The sequence below is a fragment of the Moschus berezovskii genome, chromosome 16 (genome assembly GCF_049115385.1).
Source record: "Moschus berezovskii isolate FMDL1 chromosome 16, NW_MosBer_1.0, whole genome shotgun sequence".
In the NCBI taxonomy this organism is placed as follows: Eukaryota; Metazoa; Chordata; class Mammalia; order Artiodactyla; family Moschidae; genus Moschus; species Moschus berezovskii.
In genome coordinates, this window is record NC_142475.1 from 68,345,265 (window position 1) to 68,372,444 (window position 27,180).

Consider the following 27,180-nt stretch of genomic DNA (forward strand, 5'->3'; position numbering starts at 1 on the left):
ATTAGGCAAGAAGAGATGAATTTTTGAGGCTGAATGAATGGTGTACCTTACAAATGTGAAGGAATGTTTTTTTCCCTGAAATGAGAGGGAAGAAAAAGATGATTGTTGATGTTAAGGAACTTTCTGGTGGGGTGAGGAAGATTGAGGATGCCTGTGTTAAATTATCTACTTGGCTAGGTAGAAAGTCAGGGTTGTTTATTAAGGGAAGGGCAGTGTGAAGAGCTGTAATTGGGTACAGAAAAAAAAGTTTGGAGTAAGTGCTTTGGGGAACAATTACCAGTTTCTGATAATCATTATTAAAATTTTTGTGCCTTCTTCCAAGGAGTTCTTTATAAATCCCTCATCCGGTTTTCCTTCTATATTCTTTACATATATATAGAAAGCCATAATAGTATTTAGTGTGGCAGACATTAGCATATTACCAGGTACACTCCTTTCATTACCCAAATCAGTTAAAAAAAAATTGGGCACATGTTTTCAATTATCAGCAAAATTAATAATAGCTACCACTAACTGAGAACCAGTTGTGTTCTTTTTGTATTGTATGTGTGTGTGTCTGTTGGTGATTCTTCGCAGACATTGTTATAGACATTGTTATCTTCGTTACTTAAAAAACTGAGGCAAAAGAAGATGAAATGACAAGTAACTTATCCAGTTAAATGGTAGAGACATGGGTGAAACAAGGGTCTTTCATGTTCCGAAATCTGTGCTCCTTCTAGTCATTTTATTGCCCTTCTGCTAGCCTGTAACTTCTTTTACTTGGTAGCATGAAAGGAGTGGTTCTTTGCCAGACAACTACTGAGTTATGACCCCAGACATATATGTGTTCCTTTTTTTATTCATATTCTTTTCCATTATGATTTATTATAAGATATTGAATATAGTCACTGGGCTATACAGTAGGACCTTGTTGTTTATTCATTCTGTATATTGATATAACACTAATAGTTTACATTTTCTAAACCCAACTCCCACTGTATCCCTCCCCCATATCCCTTACTCCTTTAACCATAAGTCTGTTCTCTGTGTCTGTGGGTCTTCTCTGTTTTGTAGATAAGTTTATTTGTGTTGTATTTTAGATCCCACATATAAGTGATGTCATGTGGGACTTCATTTAAGTATGATAATCTCTAGGTCCTATGTTGCATCAAACGGCATTATTTCATTCTTTTTTTTTAAGCTGAGTATTACTGCAGTGTGTGTGTGTGTGTGTCTGTGTGTGTGTGTGTAAGGTTGGCCAAAATGTTTGGGTCTTTCCATAAGATGTTATCAGAAAACCTCAATGAACATTTTGGCCAATCCTACACACACACATGAATTGAAAAACCTGAAAGAACAATCCTACACACGCACACAAACCAGAAAACCTGAAAGAACATTTGGGCAGTTGTAGGCACACACACCATCTTCTTTATTCATTCATCTACTGGTGAACCAGAAAACATGAAAGAAGATTTTGGCCAATCCTACACACCCACACACCCATTCCCACACACACACAGATCTTCTTTATTCCTTCATCTACTGATGAGCATTTAGATTGTTTCTTTTCTTGGCCAGCACTGCAGGGCTTGTGGAATCTTAGTTCCCTGACCAGACATTGAACCCAGGTCCTTGGCAGTAAAAGTGTCACGTTCTAACCACTGGATTCAGGGAATTGCTTACATTGTTTCCATGCCTTGGCTAGTGTAAATAATGCTGCTATGAAGTGTTCCTTTTTTTAAAGTAACATACATTATACCTAGAGTAGTTCTAAAACTTTGTATTATTTCATTTTCTATGTTTGTTCTACTAGAAGTTATTTATTGCTGTTTATCTTCCAAGTATGATTACTCAGAGTGACATACTGCAGTATATTCAGGGCCATTATTTCCATAATTGTTCCAAAGAATGTGTGTTATTAGAGGTATTAATAGGTGTTCTAAAAAAGGGGGCTTCTTGTGATAAAATGAATTTTGGAAACACTGCATATTGTTTTTCCTTTTTGGAGAACTCATTGCGTTATTAGAGAATTAAAATCTATAATAAAGGTACATATTTTCCATCATTTCATTAATTTACTTGAAAATGGAATTTGTTTGGAAGAATTTTCATTGTCTTAAGGCATTAGCATTCATTACAACTCAGTTTAGTAAATGCTAATATATTAGTAGACTACAAGTAAGCCTCTGTTTTGGCACATTCTGGTTAGCCTTTCATCAGCTGAGTGTGTTTCATTGCTGGAGCTACTTACAGATCATGTTTGGATGTTTTCCAAATGAATACTTACACGTTTATGCTAACCTTTAAATGGTGCCAATACATCTTGTTTCTCATTGCTTTTCTGCTACTATTTCATTTTAAATAGTCTATGCTTTTTCAGCACACTTCAGTTAGAAATGTTTGCATGTTTTTTATTCTTGCCATTTCAGATATGGGAGAAAGGACTACCATAAATGTAAGTGCAGATGGCAACAATGGAACCATGGAGGATGGTAGCGACAGTGAAAATATTCAAGCAAACGGAATTCCAGGAACACCAATTTCTGTTGCTTATACACCGTCCTTACCTGATGACAGATTGTCTGTCTCTTCCAATGATACTCAGGTAGAAATAAAGGAAAAAGTCCTCTTCATCTTAAACAGTGATAGGCTACCAACACTTTGTGGTAAATATCAACACCGGTTGATAGTGCTGGCTGATTTCAGTTTGAGGAAATAAAAACTTTTTTTTTAATTGATATAAATCTGAGCAGTTTATTCTTTCAATATTTTATTGATAGCTAAATTTCCAAATTTCCGACTTGGAAGTGTGTCTTGTAGGTGTTCACATCTCCCTTCCATTGAAATTACATTTAAAAAAAAATTCTTATATTCATAGGATAATTCTAGTATACTAGGAGAAGAAAGAACTTTTAGCTAGAGAACATTGTCTTTGTTTAGGGCTACAGTGAAATCCACACTGTAGTAGTGATAGGTCCTCCTCACCCTTCCTCCCCTATATTTGGTGTATTTTTTCCTTACCTTTTTAGATAAGGGAGTCCTACCCTGAATCATTGCCCCATCAGTTCAGTTCAGTCGCTCAGTCGTGTCCGACTCTCCGCGACCCCATGAATCACAGCACGCCAGGCCTCCCTGTCCATCACCAACTCCTGGAGTTCACTCAAACTCATGTCATGTGTCACTGCCCCATACATAGGGGTAAATCTTCTTGGCCTTGCTGGCCTTTATCAGTTAACAACTTTTAAACATTGCCTGGATAGTCTCAACTGTCTTGCGTCTTATCTTCACAGAGTAGACAAAATATAAAATAAGACAAAAAGATAAAATACCCAAAGCCAGGTAGTAGAAAGCATAGCTTAGGCCATGGATGAGGTATCTTATCAAGGCATGATGTGCTGTTAATAGTTTCTGTTAGTAATAGTATAAACCAAGCGAATGTTAAGAGTTTGGTAGCTGGGGGAATATTTTAAAAGAGATATTTATTGTTGGGGATGGGAATGGCATGTCACTGTAAAGAAAAGCCATGTGGCCCATTCCTCATCTGATTTTCCTTCCAGTAGAACCCCACACCCTACTAATTGAGTAAAGCATATCGAAGACCGATATGATTTTATACTGGCAAATGCCTTTATTTACATGGTATGTTCACTCCTTTAGGAATCTGGAAATTCTTCAGGACCTTTACCTGGTGCTAAGTTTTCCCACATTTTACAAAAGGATGCCTTTCTAGTATTCAGGTCATTGTGTAAACTGTCAATGAAACCACTATCAGATGGACCACCAGATCCAAAGTAAGTCCTCAGTTGTTCTGCCTGACTGATGCAGGTTTTGAAGCTTGAATCTACTTGTGTCTTTGGGGTTTCTTTTTTCCTTTTTGTCTTTTAGGACCTTCAAAATTATTTTTTAGGGTTATTTTACTTAAAAAAAAAAAAGGACTTAAAAAACAGTGAGTGTCAAAATTTAGCTAGAGTAGATGCCTTGCACTATTTCTGAAATCACATGAACAGCATTATAAAATTGTGTATGGCTCAGCAGGGATTGAATGACTGAGTGAATTATTTTTTCAGTATAGTAAGTAACACTGGAAGTAATGTAGCCCTTTACATGTTTCCTTATGCTAGGCATCTGAAAGCTACCAGTTGAAAGGTAATAAAACCTAAGAGAAATAAATCTTAAAAGTCAGAATGTAAGATAATAACATACTCATTAAGGTCTGAAAAAATGCCATAAGATAACTTCCTCCTGTGGGGAGCAGGAAATACTTTAAGATAGGAGTCACTTGTCTGATTCTCATCGTATGTATTAGTTTAAACAATAGGGAAGTGCCATTTTTCTAAGTCATAAATTGTCAAATGTCTTTCCATTTAGATGATTCCAATGCAACTGATTCCTGCTGAAGATTGAGTTTGGGAGTTACTAGAGAGCTCTGCTCCTCTGATGTTGCACCATGATGTGTTATATAGAACGTCAGTTTTAGGAGAACTTTCTGGAATAAGAGCTTGGAGAAGAGAAGGCCTTAAGTGATTTTAGAAAGAAATTGAAATAGGGGGAAATTCATTTTAAAAACTCTATTTCAGTTTCTAGATGTCAACTGTGAAGAAGACTGGAGACAGTTATAATAAAAATATAAGTTTTGGGAAGCCACATTTGTTACACTTTCTACAGTTTTGTTTTCTTTTGTCACAGATTACTGATTCAGTGAGAAACATCTTTTAGGCCCAGAAACCTGAAACTCTCAAATCTTTTTAGGCCCAAATCCTGAGAGGCAGAAGTACAGTTTATTGATTGTTACATATTTTGAAAATACAGATGCTACATAAAAAGGATTAACGTTGTTCAGATTACAATATAAAAGTTGATTATAACTATGTATTTTAAATTTTTAGTTTGAGGGGAGGCGGAAACTGACAGTTTTGACATCTCATTCTGGATTGATGAAACTTTCTTTAAGGAGAAGATAAGAATTTGGTCTTAGTGTTGAAGGCCATTTTTGCCATGATTTAAAAATATTATTGACCTTAAAAGCTTTACATATTTGGTTTTCCTAAATCAAACCTTTAATATTACAAAAGATAATTATGAGGATTAATGTAAATTATCCTCCTACACGGTGGGCTTAAATACTAGGAAATTTTGTTGGACCATTAAAAAAAACCTTGACACCAGAGTCATTAAATACTGGAACTGAATTTTGAAAGAGATCAGATTTTCCACCCCTAAAACTGTTCTTTTTCCAGAATATATGATTTTCTATCTAGAATGGTATTTTTCCAAAATTAATGATCTCTTGTATATAATTTTCTTTTTTGTCTTTGCTTCTCTTTATATTTTGTGGCCTTTCTAAGATGATGATCCAAGAATTGTTCTTTAAGCTGGAATCATATTAATAATTTGAAACTACCCCATGAAAAACTGCAGACCTGTAATTTCCAGCTTCTTTTGCCTGTCAGAAGTATACTTGTGTTATTAGACAGTGATTTGCTCATTTCTTCATTGATAGATATCTTATACTTAGTAGATACTTAATGTTTAGATAAGTACATGAATAAATCCATGATTATTTTGATCCATGCTAACAAGGCATTCTGTTAGATGCTGAGAATACAACTGGTAAAACATTAAAACTCCTCTGTTAGAGAATGGTAAGCTACAGGATTTAGTTACTGTTGGAACTGAGCAAAAAGGGTAATAAATGTGAGATAGATTAGGAAGTAGCAGTAGTGGATAAGCCTGGGAAAGCTCGGCATCAAGGGGGTATACCTGGCCCACTCTGTATTTTCCTGTAGCTATTCAGTCTTAGCTCTCACTGTTTCTAACTTGATTTATCTACTTTTTTGCAGGGTGGTTGGTTTTGGTTTTGGTAATACTATATTTGCTGTACATACAGATTCTTAGATTCAGAGGCATAGGCCATCTTGGAAACATGACTGCGTATTAATGAGCTGTGATATTATTGGTTCCAGTTTCATTTCAAAGATGGCAGTATTTTTTGTGGTTCTATTTGCATAAAGTTAAATATTCCCTGTTAGTTTTAGGTCCTTGAGTCACTTGACACTTTAACCATAAAATTTTTGTAGAAATCAAGAGCAATTAAGTTTACTATATGATGGAAATGTGACTGAGTATAATTTGGAATAAATAAACATTAAGAACCATCTGCTAAGCATTTAAATGTGTCCTGTATTTGCAAAGTTGCCAAGGATAAATCACTCAATCTCCTTGGTCTGTTGGACTTAAGAAACCTGTTTCAATGGGAGAAAAATTGTATTTGTGAAATCCTGATAATTAAAATTCTAGATACTGATCAGAAAAATAAATGTTTAAATTTAAGCTTAAATGTATTTTTCAACTTTTCATTATAAAAATATTTATTAATAGAGTGAATGGGTAAGCTCCTAAGAGGTACAAGTATTCTAAAAGCCTCTATTTTTTTGTTATTTAAGTTTAAATGGTTACTGAAAAAGTAAGCTTTAAATAATGCTTTGTTAATGCCCTAATAGTGTTTTTTATTATGGTTCATGATTTTTGAGTAGCATAACTTGGAAAAAAGTACTTTGGAACCTATTTATACTAAATATGGCCCTTCATCTGAGAAGTTCACAATGATTTCTAAAGAGTGAAATATATTTGTGAAAGAAGGGAATAAGGCGTAAATCTTTTCTTGTTCAAAGGAACAGTAAGCTGATGTTAGATATGTGTGAATGATTGTTTTCCCATTTAAAAAGTTCTTGAAGTTATGTGGTAGAAGAGAACACCCCTGGAACTGCCTATTACTAGTGGCTAAACTTATTTGTGTACTTTTCTCTTTTTATGCTGTAGAGTTTTCTTTTTCTTTCCATGTAAAGGTTTATGAAATTATATGGTATAGGAAATATCTTCGGAACAACCCATTGTCACCATGATGCTAAACTTGTCCACATACTGTGCCTTCTTTTTTGTATTTTAGGTCTCATGAGTTACGATCCAAGATTCTTTCATTGCAGTTACTTCTATCCATTCTGCAGAATGCAGGACCTATTTTCAGGACAAATGAGATGTTTATTAATGCTATAAAGCAGTATCTGTGTGTTGCACTCTCAAAAAATGGAGTTTCATCTGTCCCAGAGGTTTTTGAGCTTTCTCTTTCCATATTTCTTACTTTGTTGTCAAACTTCAAGACACATCTGAAGATGCAGATTGAGGTATGTTCTGCATTTAGGCATTGTTGGATATTTCATTTGTTTCATGTTAAATCATATTTTAACACACTGGAAAGTTGTTTAGAACGTGAAATAATATTTGTGTATTGTTGTGTAACATTTGCCTACAAAGTGCTAAGCACTCAGTAAGCACTAAGAATGCCAAATCAAATTAAGACATAGCTCCTACCTTCACGGAATTTATAGTAGTTCCACAAATGATTTTAATTCTCTTGAATTAATTTGGTCCTCATAATAACTTTCCTATTGTATGTATGGTACATAATAGTGAATTTGGTTATCTTGAAAGGAAGCTCTAAATAAATACTTGTCTATGTGGTTTTGAGCTGTTTAAGTTTCTAGTACTTTAAAGAGGTGATCAAGAAGAATTATATTTTAGGGGTTATATTTAGGAGATTTGAAAATTTAACTTTTCTATTTTTTTCCCAATGCACTTATTGTATTCCTCAAGTTTTCTCTCAACATCTTTGAAACTAGAATAACAGTTACATCATTTTAAAATATTTCCAGAGATTTAGCAAAATGAAATTAGGGAATGTTTCCAACCATGACATGTATTATGCAAGTGTACCAATTCATGATCGTTTTTTCATACCTTCAAATAAGTCAGTATATAAAAACAGTATTTTTTGTTTTACCTATTTAATGGGTTTCTTTTTACAATTTGTCCTTTGTGGAAATATTGTTTTGGTTGGGATATAATATATTTTAGAAACACTTTTCTGCTAGTCAACTTCTACTTTCATGTTTTGTTTGATATGGTATGCAAGTTACATTTTAATTTTCAATCCTGACTCAAAACTAATAATTCATTAGCTCACAGGAAGGATAAATTATTATTTTCCCAGAGTTTTGATATCTCCTTTATTATAAATGTTCTTATCAAAATTCATATAGAACATTATTATGGGAATGAGACAGAATAAGGCTTTGGTATTTAAAGTGAAAATTTAAAAAAAATTTTTTAATTTGGGTCCTATTTTTGGACAGGAAGCAGTTTCTGGTGCATTTTTGTTGTAAAGTTTTTGAAGTTTGCCATATATATGTTAAAATAATACAAGGCAAAACTAGAAAGTTACTATTTTTAGATAGTTTTTTCTCATCTTCAGGAACTACAAATAAGAGACTTTAAAATAAAAACTTGTGGAACTTTTGCTTCTGTAGCAAACCAAAAGTATTTCATTTAATGATGAGGCATTTAAATTGACATTAGAGAATTTTGGAAGACTTTTGTGCTTCCAAACACTACTACTCTGAGATGACTACTTTAAATACTATTTAAATAACTGTGTGAAGTATAAATGCTTATGGAACCAGATACCATAAAGCTCATTTAAGTTGTGATTACTGTTTCTATAAAGTAAATTTGATCTAAAACAATTTGTGTAGGCATGAATTTAAAGGGAAATACTTACAGAAATTTCCTGTCTGTTCATAGATGGTATATTCTCATTAAAACTATTGTAGTAATAGTCTGCTGTTGCTTTTTTTTAAGCGATCAGGTTTATTTCACTCTTGATTGTCCCCTGTGGGGAGAATATGAAGATAAAACAAGATAAATATAGATACGCTTTTGAGAGTACTGAGCATATTCAAATACAGGATGAACTGTGTTCCAAATGGAGAAAAGCCAACATAAAACAACCTAAATTTGCAAAACAGAATTGAGATTCAGAAACTACAGTTTATACACACTTTTGTAAGACAATATCTATTATGTGAAGACAAAGTACTTCTGTTATTTTACATGTATTTCATGATAGGTGCTCTGTAAATCTATAGAATTTTTTTTTAGAGGCCCTGTTGATTGGCATTGTGTCTTAAATTACTCTGATAGTCTTTTGCTTATTAGTGCAATTCAATAACCCATAGATAGTAACTAAAGACTTTTCCCCCTGTTTCTCCAAATTTATGTTTTTTATTTATCCCATAAATGAGAGAGATTCACACTGATTCACAGCACCATTTAGAGCTTCTCATCTTTCCATGGTGTACTTACTCCAGACGAACTATCCATCAGTTCCATTCATTAAACAATTAGGTCCAAACAAATAAACAATTACTTTTCTGAACAATGAAGTCTGCATTAAATTGAAGAAAGAAGGGAAAACCACTAGCCCATTGAGGTATGACCTAAATCAAATCCATTAGATTATATGGTGGAAGTGACAAATAGATTCAAGTGATTAGATATGATAGAGTGCATGAATAACTATGGACTGAGGTTCGTGACATTGTACAGGAGGCAGTGATAAAAACCATCCCCAAGAAAAAGAAATGCAAAAAGGGAAAATGGCTGTCTGAGGATGCCTTAAAAATAGCTGTGAAAAGAAGAGAAGAGAAAGGCAAAGGAGAAAAGGAAAGATAAACCCATTTGAATGCAGAGTTCCAAAGAATAGCAAGGAGAGATAAGAAAACCTTCCTCAGTATTCAGTGTAAAGAAATAGAGGAAAACAACAGAATGGGAAAGACTAGAGATCTCTTCAAGAAATTTAGAGCAAGGGAACATTTCATGCAAAGATGGGCACAATAAAGGACAAAACTGATATGTACACAACAGAAGCAGAAGATATTAAGAAGAGCTGGCAAGAATACACAGGAGAACTATACAAAAAAGATCTTCACGACCCAGATAATCATGATGGTGTGATCACCAGCCTAGAGCCAGACATCCTAGAACGCAAAGTCAAGTGGGCCATAGGAAGCATCACTACGAACAAAGCTAGTGGAGGTGATGAAATTCCAGTTGAGCTATTTCACATCCTGAAAGATGATGCTGTGAAAGTGCTGCACTCAATATGCCAGCAAATTTGGAAAACTCAGCAGTGGCCACAGGACTGGAAAAGGTCAGTCTTCATTCCAGTCCCAAAGAAAGGCAGTGCCAAAGAATGCTCAAACTACCGCACAATTGCACTCATCTCACACGCTAGTAAAGTCATGCTCAAAATTCTCCAAACCAGGCTTCAACAGTATGTGAACCATGAACTCCCAGATGTTCAAGCAGGTTTTAGAAAAGGCAGAGGAACCAGAGATCAAATAGCCAGTATCCGTTGGATCATCAAAAAAGCAAAAGAGTTCAAGAAAAACATCTGCTTTATTGACTGTGCCAAAGCCTTTGACTGTGTGGATCACAGTGAACTGTGGAAGATTCTTCAAGAGATGGGAATACCAGACCACCTGACCTGCCTCTTGAGAAATCTGTATGCAGGTCAGGAAGCAACAGTTAGAACTGGACATGGAACAGACTGATTCCAAATATGGAAAGGAGTATGTCAAGGCTGTATATTGTCACCCTGCTTATTTAACTTATGTGCAGAGTACATCATGAGAAACTTTGGGCTAGATGAAGCACAAGCTGGAATCAAGATTGCTGGGAGAAATATCAATAACCTTAGATATGCAGATGATACCAACCTTATGGCAGAAAGTGAAGAAGAACTAAAAAGCCTCTTGATGAAAGGGAAATACTTTCATTTGAAAGAGGAGAGTTAAAAAGTTGGCTTAAAACTCAGCATTCAGATAACTAAGATCATGGCATCTGGTCCCATCACTTCATGGCAAATAGATGGGGAAACGGGCAGACTTTATCTGGGGGGCTCGAAAATCACTGCGGATGCTGATTGCAGCCATGAAATTAAAAGATGCTTGCTCCTTGGAAGAAAAGCTATGACCAACCTAGACAGCATATTAAAAAGCAGAGACATTACTTTGCCAACAAAGGTCTATCTAGTCAAACCTATGGTTTTTTCAGTAGTCATGTATGGGTGTGAGAGTTGGACCATAAAGAAAGCTGAGCACCAAAGAATGGATGCTTTTGAACTGAGGTATTGGAAAAGACTCTTGAGAGTCCCTTGGACTGCAAGGAGATCCAGCTAGTCCATCCTAAAGGAGATCAGTCCCGAGTGTTCATTGGAAGGACTGATGTTGAAGCCGAAACTCTAATACTTTGGCCACCTGATGCAAAGAGCTGACTCATTTGAAAAGACCCTGATGCTGGGAAAGATTGAGGGCAGGAGGAGATGGGGACGACAGAAGATGAGATGGTTGGATGGCATCACCGACTCAATGGACATGAGTTTGAGTAAACTCCAGGAGTTGGTGATGGACAGGGAAGCCTGGTGTGCTGTGATTCATGGGGTCACAAAGAGTCGGACACAACTGAGCAACTGAACTGAACTGAAATCTGCATTTGGGGGCAGGGTTGGAAGCACACATAAATTGAAAGAAAAAATGTTTTATGTCTTTGTTAAATAGTTAGCAGTTACTGACTACTGGAATGTATGAGCGTATAGGACTCTGCACAACTTCTCAGACCTTGAAATCAAGCTGGACACTGCCACCCTCATTTCTTCCTTTGATTTTCACACACTATCTGCTGCTTTTCATAGCAACCACTAAACCCCAGGTTTGCGAAAATGATGATGTCATTGAAAGGAATGTAGTGTGATCTAATTGATGATGAATCTGTGAACAGTCTTTTGAGGTATCCGCAGATACTCAGAGGGACTGTTGTATTTCCCTCTGAATTTTCCCTCACATTCTCGTGGCATCCCTCTTGAGTTTGCTGCAGCATTCTGGAACTGTGGCTTCAAATATGCATTGAATGCCTACTGTATTTGCCATGCAGTGTAGACACAATGCTTGGCAAGAATCACCTTGTATCTACCCTCTTAGAGCTTACAGTCTTACAGGAAATACTGACAATGGGCAAGTCATAGAGATATGTTAAATTTTGTGAAAGGAAAGCTCATTACAAGGGTACATCACCCATTTTTGGAGAAGATGTTAGTATTCCTAAATTATAAATATGAATTTTTGGATTCATAATAGCATGTGCCATAAAAGTTATTATGTTCTAGGTTTTCTTTATCACTCGTCCCCTCTTAAGTTAGTTACTTTTTCAAAATAAATATGAGTCTGAAAATTCTTAGCTCTTAAATTGAAATTAATTAGGTTAACTAAACACTTTGTGCTTGACATTATTTCATGTAAAGAATAATTAGAAATAGTTCTATAGTTTTTAGAGATTTCCACTTGTGTGAATAATTATAAAAATATAACTATATGAGAATTAGATCCTGTTTATTGTGTAGATTATAACATTATTTACTTTAAAATCTAGGAACCCTCAGGCTTACCCAGTACTATAATGTCTGAAAAAATGTAACTGATGAATATAGTTTATGGTCTACAGGGGATTAAAAAATGAAATAGGAGTTTTATTAGTTTTGTAAATATATTTAAGAAATAATCTCCCAGAACTCCAGATTTTTGCAGATTTCTTTTGTAGTGACTGTGTGATCACAAAATATAGTGATGTGAAGTACAGTTCTTCTATTGCAAAGACCAGTGGAAGTGACCAACTCACATTTTTGAAGTCCTAACATTTCAGAAACAGAACTCTAAAGGAGTTGAACCCCAGGACCCTGGGTCCTGATCTTTGCTTTACAACTAAGGGACATTTACAAAGCGATCACATATATGAATTATAAACAATATTTTAAGTAGAGGTTTTTCCCTAATCACAGGTGTTCTTTAAAGAAATTTTCCTATATATTTTGGAGACCTCTACCAGCTCATTTGACCACAAATGGATGGTTATTCAGACGTTAACAAGGATTTGTGCAGGTATTTGAAATTACCCTTCTTTATTATCTCTTTCTTACTGTGAGATATTTAAAAGGCCATATTCTAGATGCCTTTTGTTAAAATTAACATATTGCACTGTTACAGATGCTCAGAGTGTAGTGGATATATATGTAAATTATGATTGTGACTTAAATGCAGCAAACATATTTGAACGACTAGTAAATGATCTGTCAAAAATTGCCCAAGGACGAGGCAGTCAAGAACTTGGTATGAGTAATGTTCAGGTAAGAACTTGAAAAACATTTTCAAATTGGAACTTTACCAAGGAAGAGCTGTTTGTTTTCCTTAAAAGATTTGTTGTTGTTTTAATTGCTTTTATTAATTCTTTTGTAGGAACTGAGCCTAAGGAAAAAAGGTTTAGAATGCTTAGTGTCAATTTTGAAGTGCATGGTTGAATGGAGCAAGGATCAGTATGTGAATCCCAACTCACAGACGACTCTTGGTAAGCTGATATTTGAACCTAATTTTTCATCATTTAAGTAAGTGATACTGTGGAGGGTGGTTGCAGATGCCACTGAACCAGTTTCATGACATCTTTCCCATTTAGCTGGTGAAGCAGAGTTCTCTGTGAGTTAAATAACAAACTTAAAATTATGAATTTCCCAACTTAGTTATCCAAACTTTTTTCTTTCTAAATCTTCCAGAAGTATTTTGAATATCATATTAAAGTGAATCATGTTTATGCAGCTTTGTTAGAGGATAATTATAGAAGAAACATATAAAAACCAGAAATACTTTAAGAAGATTGACTTGTTCATTTATGTTTGACATTTACCCTTACTCAGAGAAAAACTCAGCTGCAGGGTCATCTTGGTGTTATCTTAGTCAGGAGTGCTTTGAGGGAAAACTATTCCAAAACTGTTCCTTGACCTGAGAGCAGAAACCCAGTGAATACTCAGCACTGTAGTTGTGAAAAGAACTATGCAAATTGTATACTTACTAATTGCAGTGTGTTGTAGTATCAGTGTGTATGATCTATTACGGCACTTAATACGTTACTTGTATTAAATAATAGATATTAAGCAACATGAAAGTTGCCTTATTTGAGAAATATTTTTCCTTTGACAGAATAATTTATTGAGGCAGTTTTTCTACTTACAGGTCAGGAAAAACCCTCAGAGCAAGAGACTAGTGAAATAAAACACCCAGAGACAATAAACAGATATGGAAGTTTAAATTCCCTGGAGTCAACGTCATCATCAGGAATAGGCAGCTACAGCACACAGATGTCTGGCACTGATAATCCGGAGCAGTTCGAAGTCCTCAAGCAGCAAAAAGAAATAATAGAACAAGGGATAGACCTGTGAGTGTACGATTTTAAGGAAAAATATTACTGAATATTCCTCTGCCAGTTCTGTGCCACCTTGTCCTGGGTTTCTTTACATCTTTGGATTATATTTCAGTTCAGTTCAGTTCAGTTCAGTCGCTCAGTCGTGTCCGACTCTCCACGACCCCATGAATCACAGCACGCCAGGCCTCCCTGTCCATCACCAACTCCCGGAGTTCACTCAAACTCATGTCCATCGAGTCGGTGATGCCATCCAGCCATCTCATTCTCTGTCGTCCCCTTCTCCTCCCGCCCCCAACCTTTCCCAGCATCAGAGTTTATATTTAGTCCCTTCTTATTCCTACCCTTCAGTGAATAAAATGGGGCACAGTTCTCCCAGACCCAAGACTTCCGGTGACTCCTTAGTCCGCGCCCGTTGTTCATTGGAGTCTAGCCCAGACAGACCCTTGTGATGTGCATTAATTTTGTACCATGTTTTACGTGCTGTTGAATATCATCCGAGAAGTTCTGCTTTGTTCATTTAGCTCAGTTAAAGAATCCACCATTGTATTCCCTAAGCAGGTGAGAACTCAAAAAATTGCAAGTATAGAACGTCTCCTGCTAGTGTTGCTCCTTTATAGGTTTCATATTGTCCTCACTTCAGTTACGGATGTGCTACTCTTATCAGTGACTTATTGTTACTGCTTGCATTTTGATATGTTGATAAGGTGATCACCTCCTTTTCAGACTTGAATACTATACCAGACCCTGCTCCTGTGAGGTCAGTTTTCCTGCCAAGCTGTGTGCCATCAACTTCTGGGCTGTTTTGGGTCTAAATAGGCCCATACTGCTTTCCTTCCTCTTATCGCCCATCTCTTCTTTCAAAGAGATTCTCTAAGGAAAACTGAACTTGCTGGCCTTTCTCCATGAATCTCAATCCATGAATCTAAACTGTTAAAAAAAATTCCTTATATGTTTACTTGGCTTGCTGCCTCCACTGTAAAGCATTTCTTCCTGAATATTAAGCAGCAACTTTTGCTAAATGTTCAGGGGTCCCTATTCACTTAAAAGAAAAAAAGTTGATAAAATGTACACATACTCATTGTCATAAAACTATAAAATCTCAAAAGTAGCCGCAGAAACAGCCATCAGTACTTCATTTATTCTAACTGTTCAGTCAGTATTTATTGAAGTCCCATCTGTTGCAGACATTATGCAGAGTGCTGGGAAACCTGATGAGTGAAACAGTCCTTGTTTCTGGGGTCAGAGGGTCTAGTATGTGCAAACAGATGCTCATATTGAAATTTTGTAAGTCACTGAGCAAACCCATGTTTGGTCCTTGGGACTGTTTACCAAGAACCATGAAGGTTCAGTTCAGTTCAGTGGCTCAGTTGTGTCCGACTCTTTGCGACCCCATGGACTGTAGCACGCCAGGCTTCCCTGTCCATCACGAACTCCCAGAGCCTACTCAAACTCATGTCCATTGAGTCAGTGATGCCATCCAACCATCTCATCCTCTGTCGTCCCCTTCTCCTCTTGCCCTCAATCTTTCCCAGCACTGGGGTCTTTTCAGATGAGTCAGCTCTTCACATCAGGTGGCCAAAGTATTGGAGTTTCAGCTTCAACATCAGTCCTTCCAATGAACACCCAGGACTGATCTCCTTTAGGATGGACTGGTTGGATCTCCTTGCAGTCCAAGGGACTCTCAAGAGTCTTCTCCAACACCACACTTCAAAAGCATCAATTCTTCGGTGCTCAGCTTTCTTTATGGTCCCAACTCTCACATCCATACATGACCACTGGAAAAACCATAGCTTTGTCTAGATGGACCTTTGTTGGCAAAGTAATGTCTCTGCTTTTTAACACGCTGTCTAGGTTGGTCATAATTTTCCTTCCAAGGAGTAAGCATCTTTTAATTTTATGGCTGCAGTTACCATCTGCAGTGATTTTGGAGCCCCCCAAAATAAAGTCAGCCACTGTTTCCCCATCTATTTGCCATGAAGTGATGGGACCCGATGCCGTGATCTTAGTTTTCTGAATGTTGTACTTTAAGCCAACTTTTTCACTCTCCTCTTTCCCTTTCATCAAGAGGCTCTTTAGTTCTTACTTTCTGCCATAAGGGTAGTGTCATCTGCTTATCTGAGGTTATCCTTATATTCGATATTACAGTCCAAGTAAGGGCAAAATATATTTTCTACTAGTACTGAGTGATGTCCATAGTGGAGTGTTATACAGAGTTATGCAAGATAGGGAAATTCAGTTTGAAATATTAATACTCAGGAGTGAGGGAGCACTCACTGGGCCCCTGAGTGGACATCTCCCCTGCCTCCAGTTCTCCTCCCAGCCACTGTGCTTGCATTCTGCTTCACCCTTCAGTGAGCACAGTGTGCTCACAAGGTACTCTTCCTCAGCTCTTCCTTTCATGACACCACTCTGTCCGGTCCCTCCTACCTTCTCACCATGCCATCTCAGCCTTGGTGTGGGTTCTTCATCCAGACCACATGTCTTAACATTTCCAGTGTCTGTCCGTCATGACTTCAACTACTGTGTGCTAACATCTCACAACCCTGAAGTGTTATTTTTCACATAGAAACTCTACTGAACTCCAGACTCTTCTCTAATTGCCCATTGGATATCTCCCCTGGACACTGCATAACTTCTCACACTTGGCATGTCCATAACCATGTTTATCAGTCTCCATAATCAACTCCCTAATACAACCCAAAGCAAACGACAAACAGAAGACCCTATTGTTTCCCATCCAGGGTAGTAACCCCAGCATGCTACTAAATTATGAGCTATAATCCCAGGAATTACCTTAGATTTCCTCAGTTGACCTGATTTGTCACTAATCCAGTTGATTCTACTTCCAGAATATTTCTGCAATTTATTGTCTGTATTGTCCCACAGTTGTTTTCTCAAGTCATGCCATCACCATTTCGTGCCTTGACTAGTAAACTCTCTTAGTTGGCTTGCCTTTCCTTGGTCTCATTTATTCTCTCATCTTTTCTTACACTTAGCTGGAGTCACCTTTCTTTGAACGAAATCTGCTTCTGTTTCCCTCCTCTCTCCCTCTTACAGAGGATAAAGCCGCAGCTTTTTCTAATAGCACATAATACCCTCATGATTTAAATCTGCTGGACTGTTAGGTACTTCTTCACCTCACCTGATTTTTCCAACAACGCAGAGCTATTTAATATCATGCTGTTTTATGCTTTTGTGTATTTGTATGACCTCTTCCTCTCTGGAATGATTTTTCTTACTGTTCATAAAAGTTGTAAGCATCTTAAAAGCTCAGTTCCATAGTCGAGTGCCAGGAACTCGATCATGGTCATCTCTCTTAACCAGTCACCTCCTCTGCTGTGCTGTCTTCTCAATAATACATTATTTGTTGCATTGTCACTGTTACATGTTTTCTTAATTTATAAAAATTTAAAAATAATTTTTACTATTGCAATTAAAAAAGTTTTTCCTCAGAGTGAGAGCTTCTCAAGAGCAGAGGTTGTGTTTATCTCCAGAAAGAATGCTTGATTTTGATTTATTTATGTGGCAGCAGTTTAATTAGGAGTTGATAGGGGAGTGTTGGGAGGACAGAGCAGGGGAGGACATTTTAGACAGAATGGCACTGGCAGAGGGACAGGAGGACGTTTGAGGACCATGTTTAAGTGCAGCAGGGGTGGAGGTGGGCGGGTAGTGTCAGGAGGTGACGTGAGAGTGTTGAGTTGGATCCAGATTACAGGGGCCTCTTTTCTCTGTGTAAAGGAGGTTTTGTCTTGTTCTCGGCGTTGGTATGCTATGGAAGGATTTTAAGCCAGAGGACCAGCAGCGATAGATTTCTGTTTTTGACTCATGACTTTGCCAGCAGCCTGAAGAAATTATTGGAATGTGAGCAAAACAAGAGATAGGGAGACCAGTTAGGAGCTCTTGCAGTACCCAGGTGATGGGGCCCCAAACTAATTATTGGACCAATGAAAGGAGAAAGGAAATGATTTATAAACAGAGGGGACACTTGACCTAGATATTAAACCATGAAGGAGAATTCTCCAGTGAATGGAGCACAAGGGCATGTGGAGGAAATAAGACGCTGCAAATGCTTTTTGTTCAGGGAATGAGAAGGGGACGCGTGGAGGTGGACGAGAGAGGAACGAGCTGTATGGAGGAAGGTTTTGTATGTCTGTCTAATCAGTGTGAACTTTATTTTGAAAACACTGGGTGTATAATTTTTTTATATAAAGGAAATAACGCCATCAGGTTATAGTTAAAACAGTCACCAAAATTGCAGTTGTGTGTTTTAAAAGCAGGAAACTTAGAATTATAAAAGGAGAATGAGCCAAGATTACTTGAGCACTTGCTGCTGCTAAGTCACTTAAGTCGTGTCCGACTCTGTGCGACTCCATAGACGGCAGCCCACCAGGCTCCCCTGTCCCTGCGATGCTCTGGGCAAGAACACTGGAGTGGGTTGCCATTTCCTTCTCCAGTGCGTGAAAGTGAAGTCACTCAGTCGTATCTGACTCTTCACGACCCCATGGACTGCAGCCTACGGGCTCCTCTGTCCATGGGATTTTCCAGACAAGAGTACTGGAGTGGGGTGCCATTGCCTTCTCTGTGAGCACTTAGGGAGACTCTATATTAAAAGCATGAGATATTTAGTATTCATTTCCTTACTCAGAGTTCATCTACTGAAGGGCCTTATCTCACATAACATGTGAAATGATCTGTATCAGTGATAAAGATTGCCCTCCATTTGAGATTCTTGTCTAAGAAGAAAAAATAAAGAAAACTTTGCATAATATATTATTTTTTGTGCATTTGTTCATTGATTAAGTAAAGTGCTGGAAAGCTAATTTACTGTAGCTGTAGATCTTTTCAGGGAATATGAGTGGTTTTCTGTTTCTAATGTTCCTTTTAACTTTAACATCATCCAGATTTACTAAGAAACCAAAGAGAGGAATCCAGTACCTCCAAGAACAAGGGATGCTTGGCACCACCCCTGAAGACATTGCCCAGTTCTTACACCAAGAGGAAAGATTAGACTCAGTAAGAGCATCATGTTACTTCATCCTAGCCTTTTCTATAGGATTTCTTTTTAAGTTAATAATAATATGTGTTGCTGCCCCTTTCAAATTCCCTCCTAAGTATGTAAAAATAAGCTGCTGCTGGTGCTACTGCTAAGTCACTTCAGTCGTGTCCGACTCTGTGCGACCCCATAGATGGCAGCCCACCAGGCTCCCCCGTCCCTGGGATTCTCCAGGCAAGAACACTGGAGTGGGTTGCCATTTCCTTCTCCAAAAGGAGTATAAGCTAGCTGTTCTTAATTTTGCTTATTAATTTTCTATACTCAAAAAAATCTTAATTTTTGTTTTTTAATGCATTTGGTACGTTTAACTTCACGTTCAAAATAGTTAATTAACCCTGTGGTTAATGGACTAGTTAATTGTGGATCTTATGGACTTCTTTGCTTTTTAAAAAACTGGGCATGTGGGAAATGTAACGTTCCACTAGGATATCAATTTCTGTCTTTTACTCTTCAGACTCAAGTGGGTGAATTCCTGGGAGATAATGATAAATTTAACAAAGAAGTCATGTATGCTTATGTGGACCAACATGACTTTTCAGGAAAAGATTTTGTTTCAGCCCTTCGTATGTTTCTGGAAGGATTCCGTCTTCCAGGGGAAGCTCAGAAAATTGATCGATTGATGGAAAAATTTGCTGCAAGATATCTAGAATGCAACCAAGGGTAAGCAGGATTCAGATTCAAATGTATTTGATTGCTGGCTGTATCCAGACCCTCTTCTGGGAGCCTCGGGTGATCCATAATCCCCTGCCCCAGGGAACTTAGACTGTCTGTGACCTGGAAGTGATGAGACAGTTCCATAAAATATTATGAGACAGAACATAAATCTTGAGAGAGAAAATGAAAAGTGATGTGGGGTTAGAGGTAAGTTAATTAAATGATGCACGTAAACAGTATAAGTTTATAACATGACACATTTATTTTTGCAGACAAACCCTTTTTGCTAGTGCAGATACTGCTTATGTTTTGGCTTATTCGATTATCATGCTGACCACAGATCTTCACAGTCCACAGGTATGGTATTAACCATAATTTTAAAATATGAGACATCCAAGAAGTGTTTACATTTCATTTGCTTCATAAAATTGTAATTCCTTCTTAAATATTAAGGAACTTGATTTCTGATAGCCACTAATAAAAACATTATTTTTAAGGTTTTAGGTTTAGTTTCCAAAAACTTAGGGAAAATTATCTTTATAAATAAACCTATTTGCAAGAATTTCTTAATGCTTCTTAGGGATAAGCTCCTAATGATACTTGTTGCTCTTAAGAGAAGAAATAAACTATATACTTATTATTAAGCTGAGATGAACTGGACAAATTGTAAAGTTTGAGATTAAACTTCATAGGAATTTTTTGGATTTGTATTTTGAGATGTTTAAGGCAGTATTGATACAGAAAGTATTGACCACATGTAAGATTTTAATCATTTAAAATTTGTCTTTGGCTTACTACTGGCAGTATTGTAGAAGCAACTCACTTCCAGGGCTTTCATTATCTAGCATGACACCTTTTTCCATGGTTTTATAAAGCAGTCTACAGATGAAGACTTATTTGAATATTTTCATATCAAGAATTTTCTGTCAGGTTTTTCACTCTAAACCAAAGTAACTTTACATTTTACACTGCCTCCCTTTGTTTTTAGAAGGTCATACTTTTAACAAATTTTGTTCTGTTAATGAATTATAATGTTAAACGCATTTGTCATATCTTCTTAATTTTCTTTTTTATTGTAGTTGATTTATAGTGTTGTGCCAATCGCTGCTATACAGCAAAGTGACTGAGTTATACCCATGTGAAATTGATAGTCGCTCGGTGGTGTCTGACTCTGCAACCTCATGGACTTTAGCCCTCCCTCTGTCCATGGGATTCTCCGGTCAAGAATACTGGTGTGGGTTGCCATTCCCATCTCCAGGGGATCTTCCCGACCTAGGAATAGAACCCACGTCTCCCACGTTGCAGGCAGATTCCTTACAATCTGAGCCACCAGGGAACCCCCAGTTATACACATAGACGTTCTTTTTTTTAATATTCTTATCGATTACAGTTTATCCTAGGATATTGAATGTAATTCCCTGTTCTGTATAGTACAGGCTTGTTGTTTATCCATCCTATATATAATAGTTTACATATGCTAATCACAAACTCCCAGTTCTCCTTCTCCTCCTCCCTTCCCCTTGGCAACCACAAGTCTCTTCTCTATGTTTGTTGAGTCTTTCTGTTTTGTAGATCAGTTCATTTGTGCCATATTTTAGATTCCTCATACATTCTTATATATTGTACGCTCTCGTGTAGGTTATTTTCTTCTGAAACTTCCTTGAATGTTCTTTGACAGTTTCCAGATTATTAAAAATTTCTGGACACATACCAGTTAGGGAGCATTCTCCTAAGATCAGTGTCATATCTTTGTGACCCTGTTGCTGTCACTGACCATGTGCCTGGAGTCCCACTCTAGCAGTGCTCACTGCCTCTGAGATGCTGCTCCCTGTCAGGCTGGTGTCCTGGCTCCCATTCAGCCTGCCGGCTCTCAAACAGCTTAGGAGTCCCTGTGAGGATAGGTGGCCTATTAGAAAATTGAACCCCATAATCAGGACCCCATGTAATTTATGATGCAGAACCAGATGAACTGTAACAAATGGTAGCTTTTTTTTTTTTTTAAAGAACAAAAGTAACTTTAAAGAATTTTCTCAAAACTAATTCTCCACTTTCTTGTTTTCAGAATTAAAATATAAGTGAATTTCACAAGTCATTTATGTTCCTTTACTAACTAGAACATTTATAGTTAGACTCCCTTTTATATATAGTGTGAATCAGTTTTTAAATTTTGAGATATATTTAGAACATGTTAAATTTTTTTGTTTATTCATTTTCACCAGTGGTAACAATTGGTTTGAAGAGGTTTAAGCATTAAAACTTTATTGCTGCTGCTGCTAAGTTGCTTCAGTCGTATCCGACTCTGTGCAACCACATAGACGGCAGCCCGTCAGGCTCCCCCATCCCTGGGAATTCTCCAGGCAAGAACACTGAAGTGGGTTGTCATTAGGCATAGCTTAATTTACGCACATGAGAATAAACGTCAAGAGTAAAGTGTTCCATAAAAGATGAAGCGGAGAAGAAAAGTAGGATTATGTCGTCCCCTACTCCTAGAACCCCGCTGTGACAGAAGTGTTCCATTTGAGCAGTGTGTTTTTATTTTCTGTACCTGAAAATGTATTCTCTTCTCTAATGTGCTGGGAACTCCTTCCCCTCCCCCCAACCTAGATCCACAAATATACTTTATTACTACTTCAGATTTTCTGCCATGATTTGTTTTGTGTCCGTCTCTGTCTCTCATTGGTATGATGTTAAAATATTGTACCATGTTCAGAATTTCCAGTGATGTTAATCTTCTTGTAGCCTCTTACTGGAAGCACTTGTGTGGTCATTTATTTTGATGTCCCTGGGTCATTGCCTTTTTAGTACTCATTAGAAATTTAGGTGAAATGGCTTTCTTTTGATGTTTTTTTAAGTGCCTTAACTCAAGTTTTTAAAGTTTTAGTATATTAGAGCGTTTTTCCCTTGAGTAATAATGATTACATTTGAAAACAACCAGTCAGTTCTAGAGGAGATCAGTCCTGGGTGTTCATTGGAAGGACTGATGCTAAAGCTGAAGCTCCAATACTTTAGCCACCTCATGCAACAAGCTGATTCACTGGAAAAGATTCTGATGGTGGGAGGGATTGGGGGCGGGAGGAGACGGGGACGACAGAGAATGAGATGGATGGATGGCATCACCAACTCGATGGACATGAGTTTGAGTGAACTCCGGGAGTTGGTGATGGACAGGGAAGCCTGACGTGCTATGATTCATGGGGTTGTGAAGAGTCAGACACAACTGAGCAACTGAACTGATGGTAATATTTTTACTTTTTTGTAGGAAAACTGCTCCTCTCATCTTTTTTGACATTCTAGAAAGATCTGTTTGCAAAGTAGTCAGAACAGGTGGTGCAGTGGTAAAGAACCCATCTGCCAGTGCAGGAGTCGTAAGAGACATGGATTAGATCCCTGGGTTAGATCCCCTGGACGAGGTCATGACAACCCACTCCAGTATTCTTGCCTGGAGAATTCCATGGACAGAGGAGCCTAGTGGGCTTCAGTCCATGAGGTTGCAAAGAGTCGGACACGACTGAGCACGCACAAACACAAAACTCGTTATGTGTTTATATCCCAGTTATTATGTCTTCTGGACCTTCTGTTTTCTCTGTTGTTATTTTTGCAAACTTTTGATGATGTACTCCTGATGTTGATTGTTATTCTATGTACCTTCTTAAAAATTTACAAGAGCCTTATCTTTAGAGGTGCCTTAAATTCTTTGTGGAAAGTGGTAGGAATATATTTAACTAATAAGTAACTATAGAGATACCATGACTTCTGGGTTTTATGCATGGGCAGAAAAGTTTTGGTTGTGCTAGTTACCAAGTTCAGTGGCAGGACCACCACCTTACATGCTACAGATCTGTCCCCCACAGACTTAGCGTGGTGTGCAGCATGATGCTCCTGTTGTGCGTCCTCTTAAACAAGATGAGAAGCTCAAAGAATGCTTTGCCCACATCACCTAGCATTTAGTTAACGACGCTGAGTCAGTCAGCAAGGTTGTTATCTGATTTTAAATAAATCTCAGCTCTTGTTACTCTCACATCCACTGTTACATAAAATCAGTTCTCAAGTCATTAGCAAACACACTTATGTTCTTTTGAATGAAGATCTGAATCTTTTTGGTAGCATAAGTTTCTTATGATTGTCATGATCCTTTTTTAAAGACTGGCTAGAACTCTTAAACCTTGGGTAAAAACAGTTTCATTATTCCATCTGCCTGTTGTCTTATCACAGATCACTCAGGGGGACATCGCAGCAAGGTGAATTAGCATACTGCCAACCTAGGTCTTCGCTACATTGTCCTCATTTTCTGTGACTTCCTTATTTCACTTTAATGTCTGCCTTGTTTAGTATTTTCCACTTTCTGTCTCAAAGTATTTATAAATTCTCTTATATGAGTATTTTTCTGTTCATTTTTAAGAATTATAACAGTTGTTCATTTCTAGGTTAAAAATAAAATGACTAAGGAACAGTACATTAAGATGAACAGAGGTATCAATGACAGTAAAGATCTCCCTGAAGAGTATCTGTCAGCCATCTATAATGAAATAGCTGGAAAAAAGATATCAATGAAAGAAACGAAGGAGCTGACAATCCCTGCAAAGTCAAGTAAACAGAGTAAGTGTCCAGATCAACTGAATCCTGGTTGTTTAGGAGGAAAAAATACGGTTCTTAAAAAGTTAAGTTAGAGTAGACCAAGTATCACTTATTCTAATGAAAAGTATTATAATACATTGTTAGATGATCTGATTATGTCTTTCTCCATATCCTGAAGAAAGATAGCACTGACCAATGATAAATGGAAAGTGCTACATACTGTGCATGAATTAGCATGCATTGAGCATACACTTGTTCATGAGGCAGTTAACCTCAGCACGGACTTGGAGAGCACACAGATTGGTTAGGCAACGCAAGTGTCAGACTTCAACTCTTCTTTCTTCTGCCTTCTTGTTGTCTACAATCAACTTATTTCCATTGGTTCACCTATCATTACACGTTAACAGAAGCTAGAAGTAGGGGCGATTCAAGGAGATGGGGAAGGTTAGAATCATGGGGGAGCTCGGGGGGTTGGAAATCACTGCTTGACATGCACCACAAATTATATCACTCTGGCATTCCTACATCTCACTGACGTCAGGAGCTACCTGTGCCTGGCTCCATTCTCAACTTTCTATATGTGTAGACAGTGGTGATTAAAGTAGAGCTAAAATCGGACTATAGATGTGGGGTTGGGGTAGTGGCTCAGTAATACAGAAGGAGAGCTCCTGCCTTTCTGAGCAGCTTCTACTTGGAAATGAAATCTCAAGCCTTATCAAAAAGAACAGATTTCAGCAGCAAAATGCTGTTGAAAGGTTATTGGTGTTCAGTTGCTAAGTGATATCTGACTCTTTGCGACCCCATAGACTGTGGCTGTTGACAGGAGAGAGAGAGTCCAGAAGGCCTCTGTGATATGTGCGTTTCTAGATTTTGATGAAGAATTACAAGGTGGGAGTCAGAGACTCTGGAGATAATGTTAGAAGGAATAGTGGAGTATAAATGGCCTTCTCTTTGGGGGAGTATAGGAGTGATTCTGAGGAATTTTAGTAAGTTAAGGAATCAGAAGTGAAGAGAGATTAGGACACTTAGAATCAGAGAGGCTATGAGCTGAGTGCAGTGCAAAAGCTTTTGTTAAATCTCTGTACCTAAAACCTGACGAGTGGCAAAGGCTGACCCAGAAGTCAGCATACTTGGCTCTTACTGCAGTCCAGCACCAGTCAACAGTTCACATGGTAGCGTCATTCTCTTCTACTTAAAAAATCATTAAGTGTATTGATCAGGATTTCATTTTTATACCTGAGTAGATGCCAATTATCTGATTTCATTTTCTTTTTCATACCCACATGGTGACATCTTCCTGTCCCTCTTTCTCTGGCCTGTTCTGTGTACAGTGGTAGGAAGTCCTGAGAAAGCTGGGTGTGGGAAGCGGGTGGCAGTGTGCTGAATTCTGCAGTCATCCTGAATGTGAGGCCTCTGTTTTCTTGTTAACTCAGGAGATCCCTCAAGTCATACAGGTGTACCCTGGCCTCTCTGTTCTCCTAGCCCTTGTTTGGGTTGTTTCCCTGGCACTTTCAGTGTGACAGATTTGTGCCTACTCTTTTCCCTTTTCATAGATTTTCTGCATATCCCTGAAGCCTGGTTGAGGATTTTTTTTTTTCCATTTTTGAGGTGAAATTCATATGACACAAAATGAACTGTTTTGAAGTGAACAGTTACTTGTATTTAGTGCCGTCAAAGTGTTGTGCAACCACCATCTTGATATAGTTTCCAAATATTTTATCACCCCCAGTAAAGCCCCGTATCCATTAAGCAGTCCTTCCACGTTCCCTGCCTTTCCTCATCCTCTGGCTGGCAGCAGTCTGCTTTCTTTCTTATGGATTTGCTACTCTGGATATTTCATCTAAATGGAATCATATGTTATGTGGCCTTTGCATCTGGCTTCTTAGGACCATTTTGAATTAGTATTCATTGGTCATGTTGATTATTTTATGCTGAAACATCAAAATATCATTCTTAAAGGCTTTATATATTAAATGCTAATAGTGTTTGCTGTTTCAGATGTAGCCAGTGAAAAACAAAGAAGACTCCTGTATAACTTAGAGATGGAACAGATGGCCAAGACCGCTAAAGCTCTCATGGAGGCTGTGAGCCATGTTCAGGCACCTTTCACGAGTGCAACACATTTGGAGCATGTGAGACCCATGTTTAAGGTAAGAGTTATTACAATTTTTGGTTGCAGTATATACATTTATATATACTGCTGTTCAGCATATTTTTAAGTTAAGGCAGTATGGTGATACAGCCCATTAGTATAGACCCAGAAGTGAAAGCCATATTATTTAGGTATGCATGATTAGTAATTGATAGGTGTGTGACCTTAAGAATAGAAAGGTTTGGGGAGAATTAATCTCTGGCCCAGTTTCCTCTGAGTGCTCTTTAGATCTTGGAAGTTCCCTGACATCTCAAAGTGACATTGAACCTCTTGCTGTCTTCCAGTGCCTATGGCCCAGGGGCTAATCTGAGGGTTCTGAGTGCTCCTGGGGCCCAGAAAGTAGCATTGGGAACAAAAGGGAGCTTTCTTTTATGCTTATAGATCTAGTAAGGATGGTTTACTGCTTCTTTGTAATTTGATTTTCCATTTCTTCTTCATTTTCCTATGCTTTTTTTCTGTCCTTTCTTCAAATTCCAGAATGAGTAAGCAGTGCATCATAAGGGTTATAGGGAAGTGGAGGGGAGTCTAGTCAAGGGAAGTGGGAATTTTTCCTAGAGAAGGAAAAATGGGTCAAGTACATGTCCATTTGTGAGACAGTGCAGTTAGATGGTCTATGGAGGGTGAA

The 27,180-nt window shown here is 37.7% G+C and overlaps 1 protein-coding gene across 2 annotated transcripts in view; it reads left to right on the top strand.

Moving 5' to 3' along the window:
• Positions 1-27,180, top strand: part of ARFGEF1 (ARF guanine nucleotide exchange factor 1) — a 138,455-nt gene that overhangs the window by 72,962 nt on the left and 38,313 nt on the right. For both annotated transcript variants that reach the window (XM_088844439.1, XM_088844438.1), the window contains 12 exons: positions 2,412-2,587; positions 3,640-3,773; positions 6,929-7,163; positions 12,710-12,809; positions 12,915-13,054; positions 13,164-13,272; positions 13,932-14,133; positions 19,023-19,134; positions 19,629-19,834; positions 20,101-20,185; positions 24,253-24,424; positions 26,402-26,553. In XM_088844439.1, the coding sequence (XP_088700565.1) occupies positions 2,412-2,587; positions 3,640-3,773; positions 6,929-7,163; positions 12,710-12,809; positions 12,915-13,054; positions 13,164-13,272; positions 13,932-14,133; positions 19,023-19,134; positions 19,629-19,834; positions 20,101-20,185; positions 24,253-24,424; positions 26,402-26,553 (1,823 nt within the window). The remainder of the gene's footprint in view (positions 1-2,411; positions 2,588-3,639; positions 3,774-6,928; positions 7,164-12,709; positions 12,810-12,914; positions 13,055-13,163; positions 13,273-13,931; positions 14,134-19,022; positions 19,135-19,628; positions 19,835-20,100; positions 20,186-24,252; positions 24,425-26,401; positions 26,554-27,180) is intronic.